Source organism: Notothenia coriiceps, unplaced genomic scaffold (genome assembly GCF_000735185.1).
Source record: "Notothenia coriiceps isolate Sejong01 unplaced genomic scaffold, NC01 NC01_scaffold00001922, whole genome shotgun sequence".
Taxonomy (NCBI): Eukaryota; Metazoa; Chordata; class Actinopteri; order Perciformes; family Nototheniidae; genus Notothenia; species Notothenia coriiceps.
This window is the reverse complement of record NW_011334623.1, coordinates 6,115-21,039: the sequence shown is the minus strand read 5'-3', so window position 1 is coordinate 21,039 and position 14,925 is coordinate 6,115. Positions and strand designations below refer to the sequence as shown.

At 43.1% G+C, this 14,925-nt stretch overlaps 1 protein-coding gene across 1 annotated transcript; it reads left to right on the top strand.

Annotated features, from left to right (window-relative positions):
• Positions 1-4,896: 4,896 nt before the first annotated feature.
• akap6 (A kinase (PRKA) anchor protein 6) lies at positions 4,897-13,651 on the top strand (the record flags this gene model as incomplete). Its single annotated transcript, XM_010793504.1, has 4 exons — positions 4,897-4,902; positions 5,937-8,828; positions 10,253-11,389; positions 13,352-13,651. Coding segments are annotated over exons 1-4 (4,335 nt in total), but the record flags the coding sequence as incomplete, so codon positions are not given.
• Between the last annotated feature and the right edge of the window lie 1,274 nt (positions 13,652-14,925).

The following is a 14,925-nucleotide window of genomic DNA, read 5'->3' as shown; positions in this document are numbered from 1 at the left end:
TGTGTGTGTGTGTGTGTGTGTGTGTGTGTGTGTGTGTGTGTGTGTGTGTGTGTGTGTGTATCTGTGTATGATTGTGTGTGTATCTGTGTATGATTGTGTGTGTATCTGTGTATGATTGTGTGTGTATGATTGTGTGTGTCAGGCACTTATATAAATCATCAGGACTCGTTCTTACATCACAGCCACCCTCAGGGCAGCATGCTGCGCTCTGTTACGCACACATATACACACACCACCACCTCACACTAGCTGCTTCTCCTTCTTTTATTGGTTAGCTAGTCTTTACTATTACATGAGAGGCGGATCATTGAGCTACAACTGGAGCAGCCACCTTCACTTTCAGGATTTTCTTGTACCTCTGGCCTACTTTTTATTTCCTCTCACTGTGCACGCAGACCCGCCTGTTGGATTTCTCATATGTTGCATGAAAACTCTTCGTCCCATTCGAAAATTGCATGTAGTCCAGTACTGGGACCGCCCACCATATTGACCCTTGTATGGAAATGTCAAAGTCATAACAGCTGGCTCACATTAGAGGCATACACTGACAGGCAAACGTTAGTAATGTGTGCATGCACTCTGAAGATGAAGCGATTATCTATTCGTCTGTCTTTCTTGTTTCTTCTCTGAGCTTTGACTTGAGGATTTACTGCTTCAAAGTGTTTGTAAAGTGTTAGCCAATAACTTGACTTGTGACTCAGAAAATGCAAGTTAAGCTAAATTAGCTATTACTCAGACAAAAGGTGAACCCAGAGGGGGGTAAATGCGCACATTGCTCCCCGGCGGTTCAGTGGGATTAATGGACTGTGCTTAGAACTGTTAAATGATAACACAACAGTAACACATTAAAGTTGTAGGCATGGATCTCAGTCTGTCCATTATATGGAAAAATGCATAAAAAACAAAATAGAAATGTAATTTATGCATTTTTCTTTTGTAGATATATGGCTTTGACAGTACTCATGATGGAAGTTATTATAGAAACCTATAAATCAGGGCTTACATCTCAACTGCTACACAACTTGGTAAATAATTCTAAGAAACATGTTTTTTTGTAACCACCAATCTGAGGCTTTATACAATTCAGTCTGTCCTTCTTTCATCCCTAAACATAGACGCTGTGCGAGTTGAATCACAGGCCAATGGATTGTGTTTGATCTAGCTTCATTAGGGAGGCAGGGAATTTGTGAAAAGGGCTCTGTGGAAATCATAAGCACCTCTCCGTCTGCTTTTGATTTTCTTGCACAATGGTCATCCAGGAATACTATTTGAGAAACACATTACATCACATTAACAGTGAGCCACTCTTTGATGCGCCCGCCAAGCAACGGCTTCATAACATGGACATAATGAAACTGCTCTACTCTCCAACTTGTGTAAGGGAGAGTGTTTTGGCTGGAAGGAAGGAAGAAAGGGGCATTTTGAAAAGGAGTGAAATGGCTCAAATGAAAGGAGAAAGCGCAAAAAAAGCCTCTGCAGAGTGTTGCGTGTGGGAAATCTGAAATAAGACGTGTCCTACTTCGTCCAGTAGCCTCTCGTGTCCACATAAAAGGCGGCTAAACAAAAGGACTCTGGCCTCTTATTATTTTTCTCCTCTCTGTCAGAACATTTCCAGTTTTGCAGGCCTGTATTTCACTCTAAATGACTCCCAGATTTTTTACAGCGTGGCAGAAGCACCTTCAGGATTTAGCTTGGTGGATATTTCCAGTCATTTGTTTATAGCATTAAGCCATTAACAGGACACACTCCTCTTTTCCTCTTCCTGTAGCCCTTTTTTTTCTTTTTCTAAATCATCACTCACTTTTGAGTTCTGTTGGCAGACATCATAACACCAAGCTATTAAAAGCCCATTGGCACTTTGATTTGAGAGTAACCCTCCCTGCACTTGGCCTGTCTCATCTCTGTGTGTTCTCGTTTGAACTTTGTTCAGTCATCAGCAGCTCTTCTACTGCGAGCATCACATGGACTCCCTGTGGAAAAGCATTAGAGCCAAACGCTGGCTGTTTGCCTGTGAAAAATGGCTGTGGGTGCAAAGTTTGTACACCATAAACTTTAACAGTTGTCCTATTAGTGGTCATGTTGTTTATAAAAAAATGTATGACCTGGAAAAAGTGACTGTCTAATGAATCCTTTGAGGCTTTTAACCCTGTATATCTGTAGGAAATCATATCATAAGCCTGACTGAGCTACTTGTTGACAACACACTCATCCTCCCATCACACACCACACACTGACTCTGTGTCTGTCAGGTAATATGAGATTTCCTGTTCTGTGCAAGCTTTCCAGAACAAAGAAGGTGTTGACACTCAACATACTGTAGTAACAATCCAAGTTTTCAGTTAACATTGAAAATAGTACATTGTGTTTTGGTACGGTTTCAATGTTGATAAAGGGCTTGTGCATTTTTATTCAGCAGATGCCCCAAACATGTATTGGTATGACCAAAGCATACTTTAATTACTCATTACTAATTAGTTATTTTTGAGAAATGTTCACTCCTATAAAGCAGTGGTTCCCAACCTGGGTGCGCCAAAGATCGCAGGGGGGGCGCCAGGCCTCAGATGATTTGAGGCCAAATATCATATTTAGACTTTTTTTTCTTTTTCTTTTTTATTTACATATAATTGTAAAGCAATACATGATTGTCACTAAAAGCCTTGTCTCTCAATACAATATAACAAATAATTAATTAATTAAAAATTCAAGTTAGTAGCTANCAAAATACAATATACATAAAGAGATGGCATATTTTGGACATAGTTCGAATGGTGATTAATCATGATTAATACATTTTTAAGCTGTGATTAATCTGATTAAAAAAATTTAATCGTTTCACAGCCCTAATAAAAACCTGTCTGAAAATGAGCTTATCAGATTTTGGCCTCTTTATGATGTCATAACGATTTTTTGGCTTGTGTAACCATTAGCCAATCACCAACCAAGGTAACCCCCCCCCCATTATAACCTGAATCTCCTCCTAGAGCACCATTGAGTTCTTTGTAACCAAATGTCTCTCAGAGGGGCGTGGGGAGGGGCTCCTTATTTTCATCTAAAGTAACAGACAGAGAATCAGCACTTTGGAAACAGGGCTGAAACAGAGGGGATTATGGGTAATGCTGCAATGATCTGTTTGTTGTTTCAACCAATCAGAGACAGGCTCTGGATATATCTGAGACCTGTGATATATTGATGAAAAATAGTATCATAGGGGACCTTTAATATATAACAATTATTTACAAAACACGTCTCTATAAACTCACCATACCCCAAAAAGGAGCAAGGAGAAGAAAATAATTTTATATTACCTTTCTCTTTCTCAAAATAAATAATTAAATATGTTCTTATTCACAGCCAATCATAACAGTATCGTCAGAAAATTGCAATAAGGAACCCGGAAAGCAGTTATTTTGACCTGGTTCTAATGTCAGCGTGTTGTTAGGCAGATTAACGTGAAATGACCAAATCCTGCTCCCCAGAGGATGAACCCTTAATTGAACAAAATGGCTTTCGTCACCAACTTAGCTCTTAGAAGACAAATTACATTACATCTTACACACATTCAGTGCTGTGGACAATCCCCACAGGAGCAATTTGGGGTGAAGTGTCTCAGGGACACAACGACATGCTGACTGCAGTGGGACTCGAACTTGCTACCCCCTGATTCGAAGTGCAGCACACTATCCACTGAGCCACAGCCTCCAAATCATGTATGTTTGTTCTGTCAATCACTGAAAAGGAGAATAATGTGTCCTCTTTAATAGAAACAAACGAGACCAGTGTGCACTCCTGGGAAGAAAGAGAGAAAGGTGATTTCCCAAAAATCTACACATACTGCTCAAAGTTATTTAACGTTGCCTTTTAAAAATGGGAGAAACAAACAGTACGTAACATTTTATGATACCTGGAAGTAGAAATAAGATGATATTCAGCTTCTCTACGTTGGTTACCATCCAATTGCTAAAGTCTTTAGGTTTATTTCCCGGACAGAATATAACAAATCAAAACATAAAGACTTTACTGGCACATTTACTTCCACCACCTCCCACAGCGCTGGAAGCTCCGTCTTAACCACTCATTCAGGCAATTATTGAGTCCTTAATCAATACATTTCAGAAAACCCCCTGAAGCATGTGTAATTTCCCTCATCCTTGAGAAGCAATCTGTCTAATTACGTCTTGTTTCATGTTACTAATTTCTAGTAAAATGCCAGAAACAGGACTTCAGAAACCCGTTCAGATTGAAGTTTAACGTAATTTAAAATCCAGTCCATTAAACTGTACTGGTTCTATATTATCATTTAAAGTGCTTGAGATGCTGAGCGATCAAACACAGCGAGTATAGGTTGTGTTTCTTCAGATGTTGTGTATTTTGTTTCGGCAGCAAACTCTTTAAAAAGACGTGTTGGGAAATCGCCTCTCTGAGAGAATCTTGTATTCGGCCCCCGTTTGAAAAGAGACACTCTGACAAAACACGTCCTGTGATCATTTCAAAAAGAGTAAAATCAGCCCACCCCCCGAAAAGCAATTGCTCATAAATCTCAACACAAATTATTCCGGCTCTGGAACAAAGCGATGAATTATTCAAAAACGACTTCTGAGAGGAAGAGCACGGCGCTGAAAACCCCAAAGTAAATACGTAATCAAAAGCCTTCAGAAAGCTCGGCTGTCGAAAAATATGCTTAGACACAGGAATTCTTCCCTTCCACAGACATAATTATACAAATTGCTCCGCGTCTCGTTAACAAGAGAGGGGGGTAATTCGTATTAGCCATTCATAGCCTATTAATCTAATAAACTAGTTGGCTCTGTGTGTGTGAGTGTGTGTGTGTGTGGATATGGCTCTGTGCAATGAATTTCTATTAGATTTGTGTTTATTCCCCTCGTGCTGATAAGGGAGATGGGGGTAATGACTGAACAGGGTTTTTCTGCCACCGCAGACGCATTCAAAAACACATTCAGCACGCAGAGTAGGGGCTATCAATCAGCCTAATCCAATCAAATCCGGTATTTGATGACCCACGAAGAACCTTGTATATTATTTATATCTGTAATTCATCCAATTTATATAATTTTGAAACACTTTACAGCTGAATTGCGGCTATTTGTATGACCCATGGCAGAGGAGGGGGGTGACTTCTGGTGCCTGCTGGCCAAATTGGCTTCAAACAGGAAATAACTCCTTGTTGGTAACCGGACAAATACCCAGTGCTGGAAACTGTTGATCGAGAAATTCCTGAAGCTGAGTCTTGCTATGGATCGAAGGGTTCGACTTGAATCACACTATTGACACTATATAGATACCAACTTGCAATAGCAATGTATTTGTGCTCCATTTCTAAACTAACTTCTGATGTTCCCAAACTAGTTTTGTATGACTTGGAGCAGTGGGACGGAAGCTAGCTGTTTATTGCTAAGAGATTAAAATGATCAATTTGCACGTGTTTCTTTCTTTAATATAACATTGCTATCCATACCTGGCGTTTAGAGGGAGACATAACGCTATGAGGTTTCATTTTACAGCAATTATTTGTTCCTTCAAAGCTGATATTTTGGAGGTATGATACATGCCTTTGATGAAAGCCTTGCCAACAGTATCATCCATCAGACCTTCATATACAGTCAAAAGCATATCAAACGTTTGAATAACCCCAAACATTTTATAGAAATTAAAGTAATGTACTGTTTTTGCATTCAAGTGAATTTGACATCAGAAAATGGACTTAGTCTCCCAGGACAGACTGTCCATTTTTGCCATTTTACAAAGTAGATAAGAAACATAGCAAAAGTGAGTAAAAGAGACTAGAAGTTAGACTTGCTGCAGGATTAAATCCTCCGCCCTTTGGGGTTTATGGTATTTCCTTCAGCAGCCAAGCCTTATCCTTGCTCAACAATTTCAACCATGTTTGAATGTATTTGTCTTTATTTCTGTCTCTACAGGTTCCTGGAAACGTCTTGGAACCAGGTCTCGTTGACCTCCATCAGATCAGCCCACTCCCACCAGTGGCCCCGCCTCCAGATGACTCCTGGGAATGGGATGAAACTGATATGACAATCACAGAGCCTCAAGAAGAAGATCCTGACCTCATGCACAACCTCCCCTTCGAACCAAATCTGCCTTTGGACGGCCATCTATCCAATGGGAATCAACCCAATGGGAATCGTACCGGTGTCACAGCCTATCAGAGTCATGAGATGATGACCCATGTGACTCTTCCTCCTAACAACAATAAGGTATATCAGGTGTACAGCCTCCATAGTGTCGAGTTATACAGACAGCCTCCGTTTCCTTCTACGTCCTCCGTGTTGCACAAAACCAAATCAGGAAAACGGAAACAGCACATTCTGCTGAAGAGCCTGAGTAAGGACTCTTCCTTTTCCTCCATCGAATCCCTGCCGGACATCCTGGGTGGTTTGATGCCACCAAGCCAAGGAGGAAACGTTGGATACCGGGACGGGGAGAGTGGTAGAGGAAGCGGTCAATCGGCGAGCAGTCGACGGTCAGAAAGCGAAAGTGGGATCGTAAGTGATACCGGAGACACGGAGACGACGACGACAACCTCCGAAATCCAGGAAGAGGATCAGGGAGAAGGAGATGAGGACGAAGAAGGAAGGAAGTATGAATCTGTAGAAGGAAGTCATCTGGGTCTGCACAAAGACGGGGGCACCAGGTACAACCAAAGAACCAAGAGAGAGGAAAGTACGAAGGAGAAAGTATGGAGAAGAGAGGATATCAAAAGAAACAGAGAGGACGAAAAGAGGAGGAAGCACCGGAGAGGTGAGGCGGTCGAGATCTTAATCAACGGGCGAGGAATCCTGACTCCTGCAGACTCTGATTCGGACTTTGAGGTAGGAGGCCCTGACTTTACGTCCCACAGTGACTTCACGGGGTTCAAAGTTGATCTTAAAGCTACAGGAACTCCTCCTGCTCTCCGCCGCCAAACATCCAGTCCAGTATTATCTCAGAGCTCCTCGTTGGAGTCCCTTCTGGCTCTGGGCGGGGACTTATTCCCCTCCAAAGACCAGCTGCATCGTAGCGCCTCTTTGGAGAGTTGCCTGGTACCGTGTCGTAGCGGTGAAGATACCGGCGGAAGCATGGCCAGCCTCGGGGAGCTGGATCTGGGGCACAACAAAGAGCTGGATGGAGGTGAACCGGGAAAGGAGAAGATGAACAAAAGTGCTCGAGGAGAACCGTCCTCTGGAGAGCTGAGCCGAAGAACTCTGGATCTCCTGAAACGCCTGGAGAACATCCAGAGTCCTCTCGTGGCGAACATGACCCGCAGTGTTTCTGACATGACGCTTCGGAGCAGCTCCAATCAGAGAAGCAGAGTCCCGGCCTCGCCCTCCCTCGGTGGGCGCCACTCCCCCCTTTCTGGGATTTTAAGATCTTCAAGGAAAGGACCGCCATCCCTGATCAACGAGAGCTCTGCCACAGCATCTCTGACGGAGCTGAGCAGCAACGAAGACTCTTCTTTAGGCTCTGAGGATTGCGCCATGCTCGGAAATCAACGCCATCTCTTCCTGGATCCCACAATGCCCGCCAACGCCAACTCAGGACACTGCTGTTACAGGAAACAATGCCAGGGCCACGGCCGAGGAGGGCAAGGGATGGATGAAGCAGATGCGGCGAGTTTGAGTCTCGTCGTGAACGTCTCCTGTAAGTCAGCGTGCACAGACGAAGACGAGGACGACAGCGACCTTCTGTCTTCCTCCACGCTCACACTCACTGAGGAGGAGCTGGGCGTTCGTGACGAAGAGGAAGAAGAAGAAGAAGAAGAAGAGGAGAGGTTGAGCGGTGCCTCGTCTGGTAACGATGATGACGAAGAGGAGATGGAGGGGTCGTATGTTCTGGGGCTGGAGTACATGAAGAGGGAGCTGCAGAGTTGGTTCCGATTTCCCCGAACTTCCTCATCTTCCTCCTCCTCTAAAACCGAGGCGGGCCTCAGGGATGAGCTGCAGTGTGGGACCAACCTCACCTCCGCGCAAAACAAGGAGCAGCACTGCTTCCAGAACCGCTCGAAATGTGTAGAAAACAACAGCAACAACAAAACGAAAAGAGACAACAAGGACGAGGAAGAAGAGGAGAAGAACCGTAGGAACGCAACAAGAAGCTACATCAGCCAGTTTGTTGACGACGTGGAGAACGGGAACGTGGACCAGAGCTGTTTGAAAGGGAAAGACGAGGACGACGAGCTCCTTAGAGAGGAGGCCAGTGTGTTCACGAAGAAAGGCGAGTCACTGAGGGAGTCTTACATGTTCGCCAAAACAGAGGAGGCGGATCAGGATGTTGGCGACTGGGTGAAAACAGAAGCTACGAAGCAGCTTTCTCCGTCACCGTCCTGCGATCTCAGTCCCTTCCTGTCCAAAACGTCTTCGTCTTTAGTCGGACAACTGAGAGGGGAGTTGCCCTGTCAAAGCTCCTCCATCCCGACGCCTCCTTCCCTTTCTCCTGTTGAAAACTGCATATCCCAGGATGCCTTGCACAACAGCAGGCCAGAAACCAAGGGGCGGAAAGCCATCACCAGTCAGGAGAAGTTCAAGTTCTCGTCTTTTGTGACGGAGGAAACGAAGAGGGAAGTTCGAGATAAAGAGTCTTCTCGGCCTCCTAAGAAACGGCACGATTCTCACTCGTCCTGCTGCGACCGCCTGCCCTCTTCCCTCCATCCACGCAGTGAAGAGGAGGGAAAGAAAGACAGCGTGCATGACTTCGTGAGGGAGATTATTGACATGACTTCACTGGCGTTGAAGAGCAAAGAGAACCGGTCGGAAGAACCGAACGAAAACCGGTCCGTCCCAGACCAAAGTCCTGCGTCTGCAAAGATCAAAAACAAGGTACAGAATGAATACTACAATCGGTCTGTTGTGATTTCATTACAAGTCAAACGTGCACATTGTTATAATGCAAATGAAACAGGAATCAAATGAAACAGCTCAGTATGGCTGCAGACGTTGATAATACATTAATCAAATATTGGATATTTTGCAGCACTTGAAGTCCTGCTTGACCTCATTTATTCAGAACACTTTGAGGACAAATGGATCAAAAAGTTATTTCAGTTAATTTGTTCGCTGAGTTGGAGTAATTCAATAAATCGCATCACAGATCATAACTTTTAGGATGCAATGACTAATTTCTTGAGTATCCTTTGCGAGTGAAGTAATCTAAAAGCTAATCAGTTTCCAGTCTTCATTTAATGTCTGAAAGGAAAAAGAAATCAGGCAGAAAACTTTTCCCCTTCTTTTGTAAAAGTGTGAAATATAAATAGACGTTTTAATATGCAAATTAACACTTGGATGGATTTGGTAATTGTGTTCAATTACACAAATATAGAAATGTACATAATCCAAAAGTTGGAAATCAAGACAGTTTGACTGCATTTGTAACTTTAATCAAACTAAATTAAATCAAACTAACTATTCAAAATAGTTTTACTTAAGTTAAGTGATCAAAACTCTTGATTTGAGTTATACCACTGACTTTAATTATTTTAATTTTTAGAGAAAACTCAAGTCAATTCAATATTTTTAACAACACTCAACACTCATATTCTTTGACCTGTCACCCATTAACCTCCCTCTATCCATAGTCCTCCATAGTCCTTCCAATCAGACAAGTCAAATTTGAATCAGCAAACTTTGATTTGCTCCGTAGGAGAGACATTTACAATGTTTACAGTAAAGGGATAAAGAATAAACCTCAAAAGTAAAATAAATTGACTTTCTATTATTCTTTCTCCTTTCAGTGCATGTCAATGGTCTCCAAAGGCTACAATCCTAAAGTACCGGAACATAGTGACCACTCTCCTGCTTCTATTGGCTAGCGCTCCGACACATTGTACTCGATAGGCTAAGGGGCGGGACAATCTCTAAGCTGTTGACCAATCACAACCAACCCATCAGAGCAGACTGGGCTCTGGTTTCAGACGGAGGGTGAACATAGAAATATGATCCTGAAAAAGAGCATGATAGGGCCCCTTTAAATAAAAAGCTAAATAACACTTGAACTTTTGAAAGAACATCCATAACTTTCATCTGTTTGCAACGTATATGAATATTCCAATTACTGTAGACTATTCTGCACTATTTCTATTTTATTTTATTTTATTTACTTGCACTAATATCAGTTTTATGATGTCACTGTTTGAGGAGCCTCAGATTTCCATTGTGATATCTGTAGCTGTGTACACATGACAATAAACGCCTTGAATCTTGAAGACGCGTTCTTTACAAAACGTTCTCTCTTCCTGCTCTTTCAGATCCTCGAGCACTCCCACCGGCCTCTCCACCTTCGTAAGGGAGACTTCTACTCCTACCTGTCTCTCTCCTCTCACGACAGCGACTGTGGCGAGGTCAGCGAATGCTCCGAGGACAGGAACCCCTCTCCGACTCCGTACGACATCCCGTCGTACGTGACGCCGACACAAGGCCTCCACAGCCCCGACCTGTTCACCAGCACCAGGCAGCAGCTGTCCAACTCAGCCCCGTCTTCCAGGCAAACGTCGCCCGGCTTTGAATCGAGGAAAAACTTCTGTGCTCTGGATTTGAAGTCTGGAAGCCCTTCCATATCTCTGCCTGCTAGCCCGGAGTTTAGGGACGAGGAGACGCTGTTCTCCGCCTGTACGGAGGAGGTGTACCTGGGCCCGCCTCTCTGCTACAGCATGGAGCTCACAAAGAAACCACCGCGCTTCCTACTGAAGGAGAACCTGGACTTTCTGCCCTCTTTGGACTACGATTTGAACAGTGTAGCTAGCTTGCCTCGTCCACAACAACTCCACGACAAACCAGGTGATAGTCAGGTGTCTCCCTCAGAAGATAGAGACCACCTGTACTTCCAACAGTCCACAGAGGAATCTCTCAGCTCCATCCTGGGTCCTTTTCATGTCTCCTTCTCCAGCTACTCCTCTCTCCAGGGGCCCGGCTCCAAACCAAAAGCCGACAACCCTTCCTCCCTTCCTCCCGCTGGGGACAGGAAGCGAGGTGAGGACCCGAACCTCCTCTGCGATGTCGCTGGGGGAGAAGAAGTCGTGGCCAATACGAGTGTCATCTTGCCGCGAGAGGAAAGGAGTCGTAATGAGGGCTCTCCTTATCTTAATCCCCGGGTGCGTGTCGGCCCGATAGACTCCTCCGCAGACCAATGTTTGGCAGATACTGAAACGCTCAAATCCAATATGGGCGCCGTAATGACCAAGATAAGTGTCTGCGGCTCCGCTACAAATCCCTCAAAAGAGCCAGCCACCGCCACCACCACGCGGATTAATCCCAAAATTAACCGCTCGCTGATGAGAGAGGCAGATAGGGAGGAGGGGGAGAGGCGAGGAGAGGTGGATACTCGACGGGTGAGGAGAGGGGGGAACGGCTCGCAGCAGGAAGGGAGAACAGTGACGGAGAAGCAGGTGAGTGTTTCCACGCCTGAGCTGCTATCTGGGGACATTATACAGGCCTTGATACTGCACTTCACCTCTTTACTCCAGGTGTTAGTCCGAGCCGAGCCCCACAGAGGGGATGCGTGTAATGAGGCCGCTGTACCTTTCTCTTATTTCCCATTTCAAGGCCAGACAGATATGAGTAACCTCGTCTTTCTCTTCCTCCTTTCCTTTCCTTCACGCTCATCCTTTTACTTCATCTCATGTCTTAGTTTATATCCATGCTTGGGAAGTAACAGGATTACATCATCTAGGACAGTGGTTCCCAACCTGGAGGGCGCGCCCAGCCTTGTCTCTACATTACAATAAAATATACAAAATAATTGATTCATTAATTTGAATAATAATTGAAGTTAGTATTAAAGGCATAAAAAGACAGAAATGTATAATTCTTTCTTTAATAGAAATGTTTCTTCTGCCCGTAAAGTGTCCAAACCAGGCTTTTCTGGATAAGCGCATTTTTAAAACATAGTCATTGTTCATGCCGGTTTCAGTTGGATTATTTGTCACAGTTGCTCCGATCAGATCGGTCTCCTCCATTTTGTAGATTATTTACGACTTTTGAATCCACATGAACACATCGGCAAAATCCGGCTTACTTTGAGCATGTGTTTTAAACAGTTTAACCCCTTTGTTGAATTGTTTCCACTTCCGCGCCGTCCTTTAATTTTCTTCATACAGCGGGAATCCAAATGAATTAATCCTGAGTCCAATAAACATCAAAGTCACTCCAATAGTGCTCCTTAATTACGCTTTCATCCTCCTTTAACAAAATACTTTCATCTGGGTTTTTGTTGACAGTAGGTTAGTAGTAGCATTTTTGAGAGTTTTAAACTTTTAATTAACCGCTGTGTGTGGGCGGGGGGGCGCAACTTCCAACAGGAGTCATTTGGGAGGGCTCTTGGGAAAAAAGGTTGGGAACCACTGGTGTAGATTAATGTGTCGTTTTAGGATGTATGCTGTTTGCATTACACAGGGTGGTGTTTCTGTTGTTTATCCCACCCTCATTTACATACATGGAGTGGACAAAATAATAGATATACCTGTCAGTATAGATGTGTCTGCTGTCTGATGCATGAGAGGAGTTCTGTTTTTGTTTTTTAGCAGGGGTGGAAGTTTGACTGTTAAAAAAAACGATTCTTTATCTGAAGAATTGTACTTTCTTGCACTATATTGCAATATGTCCCTCTGAGATGTAGTGGTACTTGGCTTAAAGTTATTTCAAATGCTAAAACACAAGCAGGCTTACAATTACTATAATCTTGCACTTTGCAACGTCATTAGTGTACATAGTTACAAAATACAACTTGTTGAGCTGGGAAAACATAATTTAATATGCAAATGCTTGCTTTTCTGTACACAATTATACATGGCCTTACTGTCTCACCTGTTGCATGTTTTTACTGATTGTATTTATTTGTTATTTTAAAAGAAATGTGTTTTTAGGGTGATTTACTGTACAACATGTGTCCAGGGACTACAGATGAAAAATAGCCTCTGGCACATTTACATACATGTTTATCCATGCACACTGTGCTTATTAAAATAAATAAACAAACATGTTCCTCTTGTCTGCTGCAGAGAAGCTGCTGTGTGTGTGCAGCCTCATGAGGGCAGAGGAGAGTCTCTGCTCACACCGGAAATGATAAATATCAGGAGTGTCAGCAGGTGCTCGCCTTTAATCTAACCATGGTGTCACCCAGGCTAGCACTCACTGCACTGAACAAAACACAAAGTAATGCAACAAAAAGCAGGATTGTGTCACTATGGGTTAAAGTACAAGCATGATATACCTCTGCATAGTTCAATACAAGTTGGATCTCCCTTTATTAGTCACCGTTCTAATACACAGGACGCTAAGTGACACAAATCAAACACCCATGAACAGGTGAATGCTAAGTGTGGCTAACATGCTAATGGTGGATCCTCCAGGTGACTTCTACCTTCAGTAAGGTGTCTGAGGACTCCCTGCAGTATCTGTCGGTTAATCCTTGCAGCAAATACTTTCTGATTGACACAGTTAGGCCGCGATATGAGCCGGTTCAGTGTGAACAAGTGAAGCCGGGGCAGCTCCTCTTCACGCAGTGTTGCTGGATCTCTGTGGATATAAGTGGATATACTGGGAAAAGAATGGACCTTTGCATTGGGAAGAAACCAGCAGAGAAGTTTTCCCTGCAGCAGACTGTGGAGGACTGCAAGGTGCACGAGACTCACAGGATGACGTTCAGACAGGTGAGTACAACAACGCACACTAACGAAGCTGTCTGTGTGTGTGTTTGTGTGTGCGAGCGTATGCAAAGTGTGTGTGTGTGCAAATCGCTCTTTGAATTAATTATGTTTTTGGCTGTGGATATTGTTTCGACATCTCTGCATTGTTGCCTTTGTTATGATCCATGCTGCTGTTGATTCTATAAAAAAGCTTGAATTTTTTTCATTTACGTAGCTCAATGTTGTTGTTGTTATTGTTCATAACTGCTTTTTTTTATTCTGGGTCATTTTGAGTTATTTCCCTTTACTGGTTTATTCTTATTAGACTTCATGTAGTAGCCTGTATAAGTGTTGGCACAGGTTATAAAGTGTGTATGGGAATGTTACGTGTTGCTGGTTTGGCCTTCGGTGGTGCCACTTTCTGGTGAAGGCCTTCCTGAATAATAACATTATTTCCCGATGTTATTTGTAATTTAACAGTATTAGTAGCCAGCCCTATCTCAATATATACCATGTTTTCTTTCTATGTAACCCAACAAATTGATAGGATTTACTTTATTGATCCCAAATAAACACACATTAGAATAGAATTTCTAAAATAGAATAGAAAATAAACAATAAATATCAACAATGAATAATATATATAGAATACTTCAACATTATGATTGACCAGCCTACAAAATGTAAACTTAGGATACTATTAACATTATAGCAAAGTAACTACAGTTTTTTTTAATTAAAGCTATTTGCAAAAGGTACAGCGTGAGATCAATACAACTAACTTTAAGGTACATTTTTACACAGCACTCATAATATTCTAGTACTCTTTCCATGGCTAGGTTTTAACAGCTGAGGTTAAAAACAACATGAATGAAAGAGTGAAGTATTGGTGCAGAAAACCAAAACAATAACCTGAAAGCGGTTAAAAAACCCTTTAGCGCTCAGGGGAAACTTCTCTGTGCTCTACCAGCAACACTGTTCACACACAGGTAGTCATGTGATCCATTGTTGATCCAGTGAAATATTGATTGCAGCCGCTTTAAATGAAATTACTTTACACTGGTGACGTGAATGTGAAACATAACTCAAAGCTTACCTGCTTCTTCCAGTGTGTGCGTGTGTGTGTTCGTGTGTGTGTGTGTGTGTGTGTGTGTGGTGAGTAGTGCTGTTGCTGGCGTCTGTGGCGCTCTGTTTAAATCATCACTTCCTGTTCTCAATCCCCACGTCTGCTTATCCATCATTTCATAAGCGTGTGTGTGTGTGTGTGTGTGTGTGTGTGTGTGTGTGTGTGTGTGTGT